Source organism: Macaca nemestrina, chromosome 17, assembly GCF_043159975.1.
Source record: "Macaca nemestrina isolate mMacNem1 chromosome 17, mMacNem.hap1, whole genome shotgun sequence".
NCBI lineage: Eukaryota > Metazoa > Chordata > Mammalia > Primates > Cercopithecidae > Macaca > Macaca nemestrina.
The window spans coordinates 47,384,346-47,400,828 of NC_092141.1; the positions used below are offsets into that span (position 1 = coordinate 47,384,346).

General features: G+C 37.4%; 1 protein-coding gene across 4 annotated transcripts in view; it reads right to left on the reverse strand.

The window, feature by feature from the left end:
- Positions 1-16,483, reverse strand: part of LOC105476862 (amyloid beta precursor protein binding protein 2) — a 78,840-nt gene that overhangs the window by 25,528 nt on the left and 36,829 nt on the right. For all 4 annotated transcript variants that reach the window (XM_011733143.2, XM_071082807.1, XM_071082806.1 and 1 more), the window contains one exon: positions 9,213-9,336. In XM_011733143.2, coding sequence (XP_011731445.1) covers positions 9,213-9,336 — 124 coding nt within the window. The remainder of the gene's footprint in view (positions 1-9,212; positions 9,337-16,483) is intronic.

The window sequence follows — 16,483 nt, forward strand, 5'->3', positions numbered from 1 at the left end:
ATCACTCGATTTCTTCTCATCCTTGCCAACACTTCTTTTCTTTTTTTTTTTTTTAATTGTACCCATCTTGATAGGAATAAAGTGGTGGCTCATTATGTTTGATTTGCATTTCCCTAATGCCAAATGACACTGAGTATCTTTTTACGTGCTTACTGGTCTTTTATGTATCTTCCTTGGGAAAATGTCTATTCAAGTCCTTTGCCCATTTTTTATTTTTTATTTTATGAGACAGAGTCTCACTCTGTCACCCAGGCTGGAGAGCAGTGGCATGATCAAGCTCACTACAGTCATGATCTCTTGTGCTTAAGTGATCCTCCCACCTCAGCCTCCTAAGTAGCTGAGACTAGAGGCTCGTGCCACCACAGCTGGTTGATTTTTTTAAAAATTATTTTAATAGAGACGAGGTCTTGCTATTTTGCTTAGGCAGGTCTCAAACTCCTGAGCTCAAGAAATCCTTCTGCCTCAGCCTCCCAAAATGTTGGGATTACAGATGTGAGCCACCATGCCCAGCCTACTCTTTATTTTAATTAATTAATTAATTAATAATTACAGGTGGTAGGCACCTGTAATCCCAGCTACTTGGGAGGCTGAGGCAGGAGAATCGCTTGAACCTGGGAGGCGGAAGTTGCAGTGGGCCGATATCATGCCACTGCACTCCAGCCTGGGCAAAAGAGTAAGACTCTGTCTCATAAAATAAAGCAAATACATGTAAATGAAAATAAAAATAAAAATTAATTCATTAATTAGTTTTTTAACAGAGTTTCACTCTTGTTATATTTTTCAGTAGAGACAGAGTTTTACCATGTTGGCCAGACTGGTCTCGAACTCGTGACCTCAGATGATCTGTCTGCCTTGAACTCCCAAACTGTTGGGATTACAGGTGTAAGCCACGGGGCCCAGCCTCATTTTTAAATTGTGTTGTTTGCAGTTGTAGTTCTTGATACATTCTGGATACTAGAACCCTAATTAACATATGATTTGCAAATATTTTCTCCCATTCCATAGATTGTCTTTTTATTTTCTTGATGTTTTTTGATGTACAAAAGTTTTTTATTTTGATTAAGTCCAACAAATCTATAGTTTTACTTCTTCCTTTCCAATACCGATGCTTTTTATTTTTCTTGTCAAATTTCTTCTGCTAAAGCTTCCAGTACAACGTTGAAAACCACTAGTGAAAGCAGGCATCTATGTCTTGTTCCTGATCCTATGGGGGAATCTTCTAGTCTTTCACTATAGAGTATGATGTTAATTGTGAGTTTTTCATAAATACTCTTTATCATATTGAGGAAGTTCCTTTCTATTCCTAGCTTTGTGAATTTTTTTTTTTTAATGATGAAAAGGTGTTAGATTTTGCTAAACGACTTTTCTGTGTCAACTGAGATAAACTTTTTTTTTTTTTCCCTTCACCTTATTAACATGGTGTATCACACTGATGTTCTTATGTTGAACCACCCTTGCATTCCTGGGATAAATCTCACTTGGTCATAGTGTAAAATCCTTTTAATATTCTATTAGATTTGCTAGTATTTTGTTGATGATTTTTTCATCTATATTCATAAGAGATACTTGTCTGAAATGGTCTCTTTTGTGATGTCATTTTTGGTCTTTGGTATCAGGTAACGTTAGCCTTTTAAAATTAGTTAGGGACTGGGCGCAGTGGCTCACGCCCATAATCCTAGCACTTTGGGAGGCCAAGGTGGGCGGGTCACCTGAGGTCAGGAGTTTGAGACCAGCCTGATCAACATGGCAAAACCCCATCTCTACTAAAAATATAAAAATTAGCCAGGTGTGGTGGTGGGCACCTGTAATCCCAGCTACTTGGGAGGCTGAGGCAGGAGAATCGCTTGAACCTGGGAGGCAGAAGTTGCAGTGAGCCGAGATTGTGCCACTGCACTCCAGCCTGGGCAAAAGAGTAAGACTCTGTCTCATAAAATAAAGCAAATACATGTAAATGAAAATAAAAATAAAAATAAAAACAAAACAAAATGAGTTAGGAAGTGTTGTTTCCTCTGCAATTTCCTGGAAGAGTTTGAGAAGAACTAGTGCTAATTCTTTAAATGTTTGATAGAATTCACTAGTGAAGTCTTCAGTCCTGGACTTTATTGGAAGGTTTTTGATTATGGATTTAATTTCTTTACTTGTTATAGGTCCCGAAGGATTTTCTATTTCTTCTTAGAGCATTTAGGTAATTTGTCCATTTCCAAAAAATTTGTCCATTTTATTTATGTTATCTAATTTGCTGGTGTTCAACTGTTCATAGGATTCTCCTTAAATCCTTTTTATTTGTGGAAGGTTGGTAGTAATGTTCCAAGTCCCATTTCTGATTTTAGTTATTTGAGTCTTCCTTTTCTCTTTGTTAGTCTGGTATGGTTTTAATTTCAAGTCAGGGAGGACATCAGTGTGAGAGTGTTTCTTCTGCTAGAGAATGTGGAATCTGCATGTGATACCTCAAACAATGGCAGCAATCTTACAAGCACTGGAGAGCTAGCCAAAGAAATGACTGGTACACAAAGAATTAGCAGACAGATTGAAAGAACCTAGTTCCTTAATAACTTCTATATATTCATAATTACCCTACCCTGGAGGCACTCAACATTGTACTGATTATCTTTTTATCTTTTTTGTATTTTTAAGGTGCACTGCTTATGTAGGTGGCTCCTATCTTATTTGCTACACATAGGTTTATGACCTTTTTGTGAATTATACATTCTATTATCAATATCCCTTCTGTATCAACTAATGACTTTTATCCTGAATTCTTCCTTATTGTTAGTATTATTGTTTTGGGGTGTTTTCTTTTTATGATATAGCACTAGCTTTTATTTTTTAACCCTCTTGGTAACCACCATCTTTAGGTAGGATAATTGAACCCATTCACATGTATTGTGATAATAATTGTATTTGGTCTAACCTTTTCATCTTATTTTTCATTTATCATAATCAGTTATGTCCTCTATTCTCTTTGCTTATATCTAGCTTGGTCAAGTTTCAAATCATTCTCACCCATATTCGCACCATCCTAGTTTGGGAGTTCTATCACACTTTTCTATTAACCAAGGCATTAAATATCCATCTCTAGCACTGATAATGTTTAAACATTAAATAATGATGCCCTTTCCTACTCTACCCACTAAGATGAGAACTTTGTAACACTTTAACTCCTCCATTCTCCCAAATGTGTATTTTAAAAATAGGCTATATGTCTATTTAAAAACCTGAATGTAAGATGAACTTCCATTTTCCATCTAAAAATATTTTTGCCAACTCATATATATCAAGTTTTGGGGATATATGTGATAACATTAAAACACTTATAATTTTTATTTAAGGCCAAGTGTGGTGGTAATGCCTGTAAGCCCAGTGCTTCGGGAGGCCAAGGCAGAAGGATCACTTGAGCTCAGGAGTTTGAGACCAGCCTGAGCAACATACTGAGGTCCCTTTTCTATTAAAAACAAAAAGAATAAAAATTTATAACATTTAAATCTTTCCTTATACCTACATATTTAAAATCTAAATTAAATTTTCAAAAATCACTTTTCCTCCTCACAATTTACAAAACTTTATCCAAATTATTCACATGTACCTTAAACATTTAGCTTCATCATCACCATAGTTATTTCTGGAGTCATCTGACAGTTTTTATTTTATCTGCTAAATAAATCCTTCTTTGGAATGACAGCTTTTTAGAGTAAAACATTTTCATTTGTTTGAAAACCAGTACTTCTGAATCTCTGTATGATGTCACCAGAAATTTAATCCAAAGCTACCAGTAGCCATTTGCAAAGCATTAGGACTGCTGGGCTTTTCAATTTCTCCTATGGCAAGTAGACATCCATGATCTCCACAACTGAACTACTCCATCACTTTCCAAAGTAATCTTTAAAAAGCCAGTTAATAAAATTATCCAACTCTTACAACTATAAGGTCATGACCTCCAGAATATTCTAAATATGCTAAATTTCATTACTTTTTTTTTTTTTTTTTTGAGACAAAGTTTTGCTCTCATCACCCAGGCTGGAGTGTAATGGTACAATCTCAGCTCACTGCAACCTCCACCTCCCAGGTTCAAGCAATTCTCCTTCCTCAGCCTCCCGAAGTAGCTGGGATCACAGGCGCCCACCACCACGCCCAGCTAATTTTTTTGTATTTTTAGTAGAGACAGGGTTTCACCATGTTGGCCAGGTTGGTCTAGAACTCCTGACCTTAGGTGATCCACCACCCCAGCCTATCAAAGTGCTGGGATTACAGGCATTGAGCCACCACACCCAGCCTCATTACTTCTTTAGAAAGAAAATTTCGCTAGGTGGTCTCTATAAAGCTTCCTGACATTAGCACTAACTGAAGTTTCAGGTTAACATTTCTTTCCTAAGTACTACTTTCTTGTTCAAAATACAGGTTGAGTATCCTTATTTGAAATGTTTGGGACCAATCGTGTTTCAGATTTCAAATTTCTGGATTAGGGACACTAAACCTGTAATAGGTTTGACATGGTAAATTTTTGTCTTTTGTTATTTCTAAAATTTCCTTTTCATCTCTGGTTTGAAAAGCATCCTTATTAGGTCTATTACAAATTCTCAATTTGTTCTTCATTCTCTTCCTACTCCATCTATATGTGAAATATATATTACAATATTCATTACCTACCACTCTTTTTATATCATCTTCCCCTACCTTGGGATTTGTTATTATAAGAACTTAAATAAAAGTTTAAAAATTTTATTTTAAAATAAAATAGAAGCCAGGTGCAGTGGCTGACACCTATAATCCTAGCACTTCGGGGGGCCAGAGCGGGTGGATCACGAGCTCGGGAGATCAAGACGATCCAGGCTAACATGGTGAAACCCCGTCTCTACTAAAAACACAAAAAAATTAGCTGGGCGTGGTGGTGGGTGCCTGTAGTCTCAGCTACTCAGGAGGCTGAGGTAGGAGAATGGCATGAACCCAGGAGGCGGAGCTTGCAGTGAGCCGAGATCACGCCATCGCATAGAACTCCAGCCTGGGTGACAAAGCAAGACTCCGTCTCAAAAAATAAAAAAATTAAAAGACTCAGTCATAACATAACATAACATAACATGTCTCATTATATTGCCCAGGCAGGTCTCAAACTCCTGGGCTCAAACGATCCTCTTGCCTTGGCCTCCCAAAGTGCTGGGATTACAGGCGTAAGGTACTATGCCTGGCTGGAACTTATATTTAGTTAGAGAAGTTCCTCGATTATTTCCCTCAGATAAGGTAAATGGAAACATACTGGGTCTTCATTTATTTGAAAATTATTTTTTTTGCCCTTTGAACTGGTGAGGTACAGTATTTTCTCTCGGTAACTAAGATACTGCTGCTTTCTTCTAGCTTCTAATTTCTATTTATCTTTGGCTTTCAGGAAATGCAACTGCCCAGGGTTCTCTTTCAATCCACATTCAACCCCCCCTTTTTTTTTTTGAGACAGAGTCTTGCTCTGTCGCCTAGGCTGGAGTGTAGTGGCGCGATCTTGGTTCACTGCAAGCTCCACCCTCCCGGCTTCACGCCATTCTCCTGCCTCAGCCTCCTGAGTAGCTGGGAATACAGGTGCCCACCACCACGCCCAGCTAATGTTTTGTACTTTTTAGTAGAGACGGGGTTTCACCATGTTAGCCAGGATGGTCTCGATCTCCTGACCTCGTGATCCACCTGCCTCGGCCTCCCAAAGTGCTGGGATTACAGGCGTGAGCCACCATGCCCGGCCACATTCAACTCTTTACAAACATATGCATGCACACACACATACACATACATACACTCCCCAACCCCACCCCACTGTCGAGTAGTTCAAGAAGTTTTTATCATTAAAAAAAAAAAAAAAACCACTAAAGGAATACATGCCAATTGTTTAAAAACATAATAAACAGTAGAAAAGGATTTAAAATAAAAAGTGAGTTTGTTCTGCCCAACTCTCACAAGCCCAAAGGTAATCTCTGTTCCCTTATCTGGAGGTTCTAGAAAATTCTTGACCTTAAACAAACCATGCTCACATGGACTGAGTAGCTACAAAGAAAAAATTGAAAAGCGGGTTGCAGGTGTGATTTTAAGTTTGTCATCCCCCAAAAACAAACCAATTCAGCAACTGTGGTTATTTCTGAGCAGCAGGGTTATAGACAACAATTTTCTTCCTCATAGCTTTCTGGATATGTTTGGCCACAGACACGTATAAGCAAGAAAAACAAAGCCATTAAATAGAAAATGAATAAATGGAAACAGGCAGAGTCTCCAAAGAATACAAAAGGACTGAAAAATGGTGCCAGTTTTAACTACTTTCTATCAAGAAAGGCTAGGAAGTTTCTCTGACCTTTGTTGTATAATGTTTTGCCACTAGCCCCATATTAGAAATTGGTTTTGTGACATTAAATTGAAAAACATACTTTTATTCTTCCCTCAGGCTCAAAGCCCCTGGGATTGGCCAAAGGATTTGATTCGTATCTGTTCTGCAAAACACTTCTTTTCCAATTCAATTAAACACATGGTCAATTAATACCTCAAATTTCTCTCTGCCTTAAAAAAAGACTAAGCCATAAAATTTTAATCATCTTTTCAAATGATACTAAGTAGATGAAAAAAAGTACTTATTATAAAAAAATTATATTAAATACACTTGTAATGACCAAGAATTTGGCAAGGTTAGTTGAATAGAGGCAAATTTTATTTTGAAATTTCAAATTCATAAAGACTAATGTCTTGGTATACAGGCAGTGAGTTGGCATTATAAATGGCTTTGTTCCTTGGTCCAGACAATATTCTAGTTTCACATGTGCTTGCTAAAAAGACAGCTAGTTCTGAATTGTTAATTAACTATTGTTTTTATTTATTTTAAATATTTGTTATAGAAATGGGATCTTGCTAGTCTCCAGTTCCTAAGTTCAAGCAATCCTCAAATCTTGGCCTCCCAAAGTGCTGGGATTACAGGCGTGAGCCACTGCACCCAGTCAGTTATCTACCCAATATTCCTCATGTTTTCTTCCTTAATGTAGACCCATGAGTTAATTCATGCACAATTGAAAATGTTTTGCTCCTCAGACTATATTACACAGATTAGAAGTTGTGTAGAATGTATCCCAGTTTCCAGTTTAAAAGAAAGGTAATCTAAGAGAGAGAGTTAGACTTCTGGGAAAGCAATTTTTTTCTGATTTAAAAAAGAAGAGTCAGCTGTCATGCACTTTTTGCCCTCCCTTCTTCTCACTGCCTATTAACACTTGCAACCATAATGATGTGAGCTACTTGCTAAAGATGACATACTAGGAAGGAGAGAAGGAAACTGACTTGTCTTGTGAAAAAACTAAACTTTTTGATAAGGCTAAAGTCAAATTTATACAAGAATTTTAAAATCAGAAGAAACACAGGTATTTGGGTGAAATAAATCTGAATATGTGAATAAAAAAATAAAGCACATACAAAAAAGAAAGTGCTTTATCTTTTGGTCAAGATTGCTATAGTGAATAATCTATGATAAAATCATACAAAATCCCCTTTTGTTCCAAATTAACCAGTTTATGTACACAGAAATATATAACTAACCCCTCAAATCCCATATGGGATGGTCTAGTCTCCTATTCCTAAAAATATAAAATAGGCAGAAGAGGGGGAAAAAATGAGCGATTATTTTTATGAGTACTATAAATTATAGGGCTAAATACTAATTCTTTTACAGTTTCTGCACACAAAGATTCCTATAATTTATCATACACTTCTAAAGTATATGTGGGAAATTATCACCTTCTAAAATATTATTTATAATTAAGTTTCCATATTACAAAATTAACTTCAGGATTTGAATGTCTGTCTGACATAGATAAGCCTTGTATAAAAAAGGGCAATGACAGCCTCAAAAGACTGAACTGGCCAAATAAAAAGAAAGAGAGAGAGTTTTACTCAATTTTAGCTTAAATCAACAATAATCTAGCTTGGGTGTGGTGACTCATGCCTGTAATCCCAGCACTTTGGGAGGCCCAGGCAAGAGGATTGCTTGAGCCCAGGAGTTGGAGACCGGACTGGGCAACACAGCGAAACACCACTTCTAATAAAAATAAAAAATGTATTTTAAAAAACCCCAAAACAAAAATACAATGGTTTTACAGGAGAATATTCTAGTTTTGAAGGGATTCAGATTCAATTAACTCATCTAAAAAATACCTAGGAAATATGTACCTTAATTCCATAAAAATAGAAGACTGTAAATTCAATAAATTGATTAGACTTAATTAACTTAGGATAAAGAATTTCTGCTGTTTAATTTTTTGACTTTAATTTTTAGTTTTATATAAAAAATTCTTTTTAAGAAATGCCAAATCAAATTGGGAGACAAAGAGAAAACCTGTATGAAAGTAAAGGTAGATGTAACATGTGCATAAAAAAAATAAGGACAATAAAGCAGAGTTACTTCTAGATTTGCTTGACTTTAAGGACATCTGTAAAAAGGTAATAAATGCATCCTCAAAGAAAAGTTACTCATAAGTAAAGCACTAATCTTGTTATGCACAATTATGGAAATGTAAACAAAGCACGTGGTACAAAAGTAACACTCAAGAAAAAGTACATTTTTGGAGTTTCCTAGCATCCAGTATCTACCACAGTTCCTAGTACATAAGTATTCAATAAATACTTGTTGAATGAATAAACAAACAAGCTCTATGATAAAGCAAAAAGATACATAAGAAACACATTCTGGGCCGGGCACAGTAGCTCCTGCCTGCAATCCCAGTACTTTGGGAGGCCAAGGCAGGTGGATCACCTGAGGTTAGGAGTTCGAGACCAGCCTGACCAATGTGGCAAAACCCCATCTCTACTAAAAATAAAAAAAATTAGCCAGGCATGGTGGCGCATGCCTGTAATCTCAGCTACTTGGGAGGCTGAGACAGGAGAATCACTTGAACCCAGGACGTGGAGGCTGCAGTGAGTCAAGATTGCACTACTGCAGTCCAGCCTAGGTAACAGAGCGAGACTCCATTTCAAAAATAAAAACAAAAAAAGAAACACATTCTGGTTCATAACACTCAAATCTAACCTAACTGTCTATAGCAGATTAACTATATTTTAGAGATGAGAGGATGCCAGACTAGTGAAACTATGACATATAAATATCATCTCAGAGATTTACTCAAATGTTGGCATATACTTATAAGAGCTAAAACTATAAAAACCACTAAATACCATTATAGCACATAATTACAGGATATGTTCCAACTTACCTCACACAACATTCTACTGCACGAAACCAATGAAGCATCTCATCGTGTAGAGTACACAACTGAAGGCAGGACAGAAAAACTTTCTCAGCATCACTATACCAGCCTGCATCTGAAAGAAAGCCACCTAAAAAAATAAGAAACACCAACTTTAGATAACTTAATAGCCTGAAAGCTAAAATGACATGCTGACAGTGAATATCACCTAAATTAAAAAAAAAAAAACCATGATATTAAAAGTCTTGTGTTTAGCATAAAACACAGGTATGAATTGTGAGATTTTTATAAAAAGGTTTTGAACTAGGGGAAGGAGGATTAAGGCTAAGGCCTTGAATAAGGAATCAAAAGTTTCAACCTTGTAAGAATACTCCATGGCCTAAGAGTTGTTATTTTCCAGCTAATGAGCTAACTAATTATTTTGCTATTTTCATCTTGGAGAGTACACATAACGTTAGCATCTCCCAATACACAATCTCAAAGATAAATCTGAATATACTTAATCTTAATATAGCAGCACATAACGGATGATACACAGATTATAAAAAGACCATGATGCTTAATTGATTATCTCATTTTTTTTTAAACAAGAAATTACTGTCCTGGATAATGTTTCCTCAACATATTATCTTTTTGAGGATTCTGACCCCTAAAAATGACTAACATTTAATACACTGTTACTACACCATGTAAAACACTTCTTTTTGTGGTAACTACTTCAACTCACTAACTTTCACAACACAACTTCAACTTAAATGCAGTAACTGCCCCAAAGTAACAGATGAAAAAAGTTGAGTCACAGGAAAACCAAAGCTTATAATCTAGTAAGTGAAAAGATTTGGATGCACACAATGTGACTCCAGAGGCTAAGTCTGTAGTCCCTATACTGCAATAGTTATTAAGGAATAATTTCTTAGTGCTATTCAGGATTAGTTACAATAACCAGAAAACACAAAGTAACATACCATCATGGTATATTCTAAAATACAATTTTTGGACATTAAAAAATATCTAAAATTATCTGAGACCTGCCTGGGCAACATGGCAAAACCCTGTCTCTACAAAAGAAACAAAAGTAAGCCAGATGTGGTGGCAAGTGCCTGTAGTCCCAGCTACTCAGGAGGCTGGGGTGGGAGAATGGCTTGAACCTGGGAGGCAGAGACTGCAGTGAGCGGAGATCGCACCACCGCCCTCCAGCCTGGGCAACAGAGTCAGACCTTGTCTCAAACAACAACAACAACAATAACACTCTGAAATTAGAGTACGTCATAAAATGAATGGTATATTACAATAATTGGCTCCATTTTTTTTCTTGGCACACAAAAAATATGGTGTCTTAATAGTATTAATGTCTGAGTCAACAAAATATTATATTTTGCACAGACTCATGTTTTATATTTAATTAAAGCTACATGTAATTAAGCAATTTTTTAATTAGCTGGAGAGAACTGTGCTTTAGATCTTTCTAGGTTCCTCACCAAGTTGAGCAGAATAATGAGGTTATTATTCATATTCCTACTAAGTAATATTCTACTTATCATCCCAACATATTGTGTATTGTGCTGGTTATTAGAATATTGTCTCTCAGCTTCAAACCCACACTACTAGAGTCTGTTTGAGGATGCTGAACAAGGACTCTGCAAACCACATTTCTCTTTTGCTAGCTAGCTCCCTGTTTGGCTCAGCCCATAGGAGGCACTAGAGAAAAGGGCTGCAAGACTGGAAGAGCAAAGGACACTCTCCTTCCTGTATCTGTTAGTGAGGTTCCTGTTGACAAAAACACCCCAGGGTTTGCTTCTTTACTTTGGTGGTAGTAGTTCATTCCATTAAATAATAGTCAATACCATTTGCAGTTTTCCAATGCTTGCAAAACCAGTTTCACAGCACTCCATCAAACACCAGCAATAGACATCCAGGTTGCCCCTCCTAGAGGTCTAGATCCTAGACCCAAGGGCCCTCTTTTCAGACCTCTAAGGCACTAGTAACAGTCTAGCAGCATCCTAGCTCCATGGGGCAAACCCCTCCAACTATATAATTATAATTAAAAATTATAATTTTTAATAATTCCAATCTCTTTCCTTGGTTCCCCAAGCCATAGGTATGGCAGCCAATTCTCACAGCTGCTTTGTCCATAATAACCAACTATTCCCTTTTTGCGTTTTTAGTTCTCTAATATCTGGTTAAAAATGATCTGTATTAGGCCAGATACAGTGGCTCATGCCTGTAATTCCAGCACTTTTGGAGGCCAAGGTGGAAGGAGCCCTTGAGGCCAAGAGTTCAAGACTACCCTGGGTAACACAGTGAGACCCTGTCTCCTAAATAAATACTATTTTTTTATCTTGATAATTGATTTTATAGCCTAGTGAAATGAACTATTCACATATAACATCTATTTCATCCACATGTTGTTGAGAAGGAAAACATTTATACAATGTACTTAATTTCATTTGGTTCTTAGTTTGAAATCCCTAAAAATTTAGGTTTATTCTAGAGCATAAAATCAAAACTTGTAATATTGACCCTAGAATTTACCTAAACTCAAGGAAAATACTACAAGAGAGCTGGGTTTCAGCTAAGTCAAATCCAGAACTAAATTTATTTTCTCTGTTCAAAACGAATGAGATCCTTGTTTTCAAAAGGAGTTATGAAAAGAAGACAACAGCACAACTGTGGCAGCTGTCACAGTTTCTTACAATGACCATTTGTGCTTGAAAATGAAGTGGACATTTGCTATAATTAGAAGAAGTATCAGTCCAGTAACCGCAGGATAGGTTACTATTTCTTTTTTTTAGGGACAGAGGTTTGCTCTTGTTGCCCAGGCTGGAGTGCAATGGTGTGATCAAGGCTCACCGCAACCTCCGCCTCCTGGGTTCAAGCGATTCTCCTACCTCAGCCTCCTGAGTAGCTGAGATTACAGGCATGCGCTAACACGCCCGGCTAATTTTGTATTTTTAGTGGAGACAGGGTTTCTCCATGTTGGTCAGGCTGGTCTCAAACTCTTGACCTCAGATGATCCATCCGCCTCAGCCTCCCAAAGTCTGGGATTACAGGTGTGAGCCACCATGCCTGGCCAGGTTACTATTTCAATTAAAAACTTAATTTTAAGAAATGTGCTCCTTGATTATAAGCATCAAATTAAACACTTGTAAACAAGAAATAAATAAATTCAAACCATTTAAAAACATATGCCTGTTAAAAAATGTTTAGTTTTCCCTTTGAATAGCCTCATCACAATAAAGATGTGGCCTGTCAGAAAAGATCTTGGTCAGGGTGATAGTCCTACTTAATAATGCAGTCCTTTCTAAAAAACAATTTTTTAATTTTACTTTTTAGGATTAAAAAAAAGTTTTTTAATTATACTCTAAGTTCTATGGTATATGTGCACAACATGCAGGTTACACGTGCCAGGTTGGTTTGCTGCACCCATTAACTCATCATTTATATTAGGCATTTCTCCTAACGCTATCCCTCCCCTATCCCCCTACCCCACAACAGGCCCTGGTGTGTGATATTCCCTGCCCTGTGTCCAAGTGTTCTCATTGTTCGATTCCCACCTATGAGTGAGAACACGTGGTGTTTGGTTTTCTGTCCTTGCAATAGTTTGCTCAGAATGATAGTTTCCAGTTGCATCCATGTCCCTACAAAGGACAGGTACTCATCCTTTTTTATGGCTGTATAGTATTCCGTGGTGTGTATGTGCCACATTTTCTTAATCCAGTCTATCACTGATGGACATCTGGGTTGGTTCCATGTACTTGCTATCATGAATAGTGCCGCAATAAACATACGTGTGCATGTGTCTTTATAGCAGCATGATTTATAATCCTTTGGGTATATACCCAGTAATGGGATTGCTGGGTCAAATGCTATTTCTAGTTCTAGATCCTTGAGGAATCGCCACTCTGTCTTCCACAACGGTTGAACCAGTTTACACTCCCACCAACAGTGTAAAAACGTTCCTATTTCTCCACATCCTCTTCAGCATCTGTTGTTTCCTGACAATTTAATGATCGCCATTCTAACTGGTGTGAGATGGTATCTCATTGTGGTTTTGATTTGCATTTCTCTGATGACCAGTGATGATGAGCATTTGTTGTGTGTCTGTTGGCTGCATAAATGTCTTCTTTTGAGAAGTGTCTGTTCATATCCTTTGCCCACTTTTTGATGGGGTTGATTTTTTTCTTGTAAACTTGTTTAAGTTCTTTGTAGATTCTAGATATTAGCCCTTTGTCAGATGGTAGGTGGCAAAAATTTTCTCCCATTCTTTAGGTTGCCTGTTCACTTTGATGGTAGTTTATTTTGCTGTGCAGAAGCTCTTTAATTAGATCCCATCTGTCAATTCTGGCTTCTGCTTTGGTGTTTTAGTCATGAAGTCCTTGCCCATGCCTATGTCCTGAATGGTAATGCCTAGGTTACTTGTAGGGTTTTTTATGGTTTTAGGTCTAACATTTAAGTCTTTAATCCATCTTGAATTAATTTTTGTATAAGGTGTAAGGGAGGGATCCAGTTTCAGCTTTCTACACATGGCTAGCCAGTGTTCCCAGCACCATTTATTAAACAAGGAATCCTTTCCCCATTTCTTGTTTTTGTCAGGTTTGTAAAAGATCAGATGATTGTAGATGTGTGGTGTTATTTTTGAGGCCTCTATTCTGTTCCATCGGTCTATCTCTCTGTTTTGGTACCAGTACAATGCTGTTTTGGTTACCACAGCCTTGTAGTATAAAGTCAGGTAGCACGATGCCTCTAACTTTCTTCTTTTTGTTTAGGATTGTCTTGGCAATGCAGGCTCTTTTTTGATTCCACATGAACTTTAGTTTCTTCCAATTCTGTGAAGAAAGTCATTGGTAGCTTGATGGGGATGGCATTTAATCTATAAATTACCTTGGGCAGTATGGCCATTTTCACAATATTGATTCTTCCTATCCATGAGCATGGAATGTTCTTCCATTTGTTTGTGTTCTCTTTTATTTCCTCAAGCAGTAGTTTGTAGTTCTCCTTGAAGAGGTCCTTCACATCCCTTGTAATGGATTCCTAGGTATTTTATTCTCTTTGTAGCAATTATGAATGGGAGTTTACTCATTATTTGGCTCCCTGTTTGTCTGTTATTGGTGTACAGGAATGCTTGTGATTTTTGTACATTGATTTTGTATCCTGAGACTTTGTTAAAAAGTTGCTTATCAGCTTAAGGAGATTTTGGGCTGAGATGATGGGGTTTTCTAAATATACAATCATGTTATCTGCAAACAGGGACAATTTGACTTCCTCTTTTCCTATTTGAATACCCTTTCTTTCTTTCTCTTGCCTGATTGCCCTGGTCAGAACTTCCAACAGCATGTTGAATAGGAGTGATGAGAGACGGCATCCCTGTCTTGTGCCAGTTTTCAAAGGGAATGCTTCCAGTTTGGGCCCATTCAGTATGAATGGCTGTGGGTCTTATTATTTTGAGATATGTTCCATCAATACCTAGTTTATTGAGAGTTTTTAGCATGAAGCGCTGTTAAAATTTGTTGAGGGCCTTTTCTGCATCTATTGAGATAATCATGTGGTTTTTGTCTTTGGTACTGTTTATGTGATGGACTATGTTTACTGATTTGCATATGGTGAACCAGTCTTGCATCCCAGGGATGAAGCCAACTTGATCTTGGTGGATAAGCTTTTGGATGTGCTGCTGGATTCGGTTTGCCAGTATTTTATTGAGGATTTTCGCATCGATGTGCATCAGGGATATTAGTCTAAAATTCTCTTTTTTTGTTGTGTCTCTCCCAGGCTTTGGTATCAGGATGATGCTGGCCTCATAAAATGAGTTAGAGAGGGTTCTCTCTTTTTCTATTGATTGGATAAGTTTCAGAAGGAATGGTACCAGCTCCTCTTTGGACCTCTGGTAGAATTCGGCTGTGAATCTGTCTGGTCCTGGACTCTCTTTGGTTGGTAGGCTACTAATTATTGTCTCAATTTCAGAGCCTGTTATTGGTCTATTCAGAGATTCAACTTCTTCCTGGTTTAGTCTTGGGAGGCTGTATATGTCCAGGCACTTATCCATTTCTTCCAGATTTTCTAGTTTATTTGCTTAGAGGTGTTTACAGTATTCTCTGATGGTAGTTTGCATTTCTGTGGGATCGGTGATGATATCCCCTTTATCATTTTTTATTGTGTCTATTTGATCCTTCTCTTTCTTCATTAGTCTTGTTAGTGGTCTATCAATTTTGTTGATCTTTTCAAAAAGCCAGATCCTGGATTCACTGATTTTTTGAAGGGTTTGCGTGTGTGTGTGTATCTCCTTCAGTTCTGATCTGATCTTAGTTATTTCTTGCCTTCTGCTAGCTTTTGAATTTGTTTGCTCTTGCTTCTCTAGTTCTTTTAATTGTGATGGTAGGCTGTTGATTTGAGATCTTTCCTGCTTTCTTTTGTGGGCATTTAGTGCTATAAATTTCCCTCTACACACTGCTTTAAATGTGTCCCAGAGATTCTGGTATGTTGTGTGTTTATTCTCATTGGTTTCAAAGAACATCTTTATTTCTGCCTTCATTGCGTTATTTGCCCAGTAGTCATTCAGGAGCAGGTTGTTCAGTTTCCAAGTAGTTGTGCGGTTTTGAGTGAGTTTCTTAATCCTGAGTTCTAATTTGACTGCACTGTGGTCTGACAGTTTGTTGTGATTTCTGTTCTTTTACATTTGGTGAGGAGTGCTTTACTTCCAACTATGTGGTCAATTTTGGAATAAGTACAATGTGGTGCTGAGAAGAATATATTGTTGATTTGGGGTGGAGAGTTCTGTAGATGTCTATTAGATCTGCTTGGTGCAGAGCTGAGTTCAAGTCCTGGATATCCTTGCTAACCTTCTGTCTCGTTGATCTGTCTAATATTGGCAGCGGGGTATTAAAGTCTCCCATTATTATTGTGTGGGAGTCCAAGTCTCTTTGTAGATCTCTAAGGACTTGCTTTGTGACTCTGGTGCTCCTGTATTGGGTGCATATATATTAGGTTAGTTCGGTCTAGCTTGTTGAATTGATCCCTTTACCATTATGTAATGGCCTTGTCTCTTTTGATCTTTGTTGGTTTAAAGTCTGTTTTATCAGGATTTCAACGCCTGCTTTTATTTATTTTTGCTTTCCATTTGCTTGGTAGATCTTTCTCCATCCCTTTATTTTGAGCCTATGTGTGGCTCCGCACCTGAGATGGGTCTCCTGAATACAGCACACTGATGGGTCTTGACTCTATCCAATTTGCCAGTCTGTGTCTTTTAACTGGGGCATTTAGCCCATTTACATTTAAGGTTAATA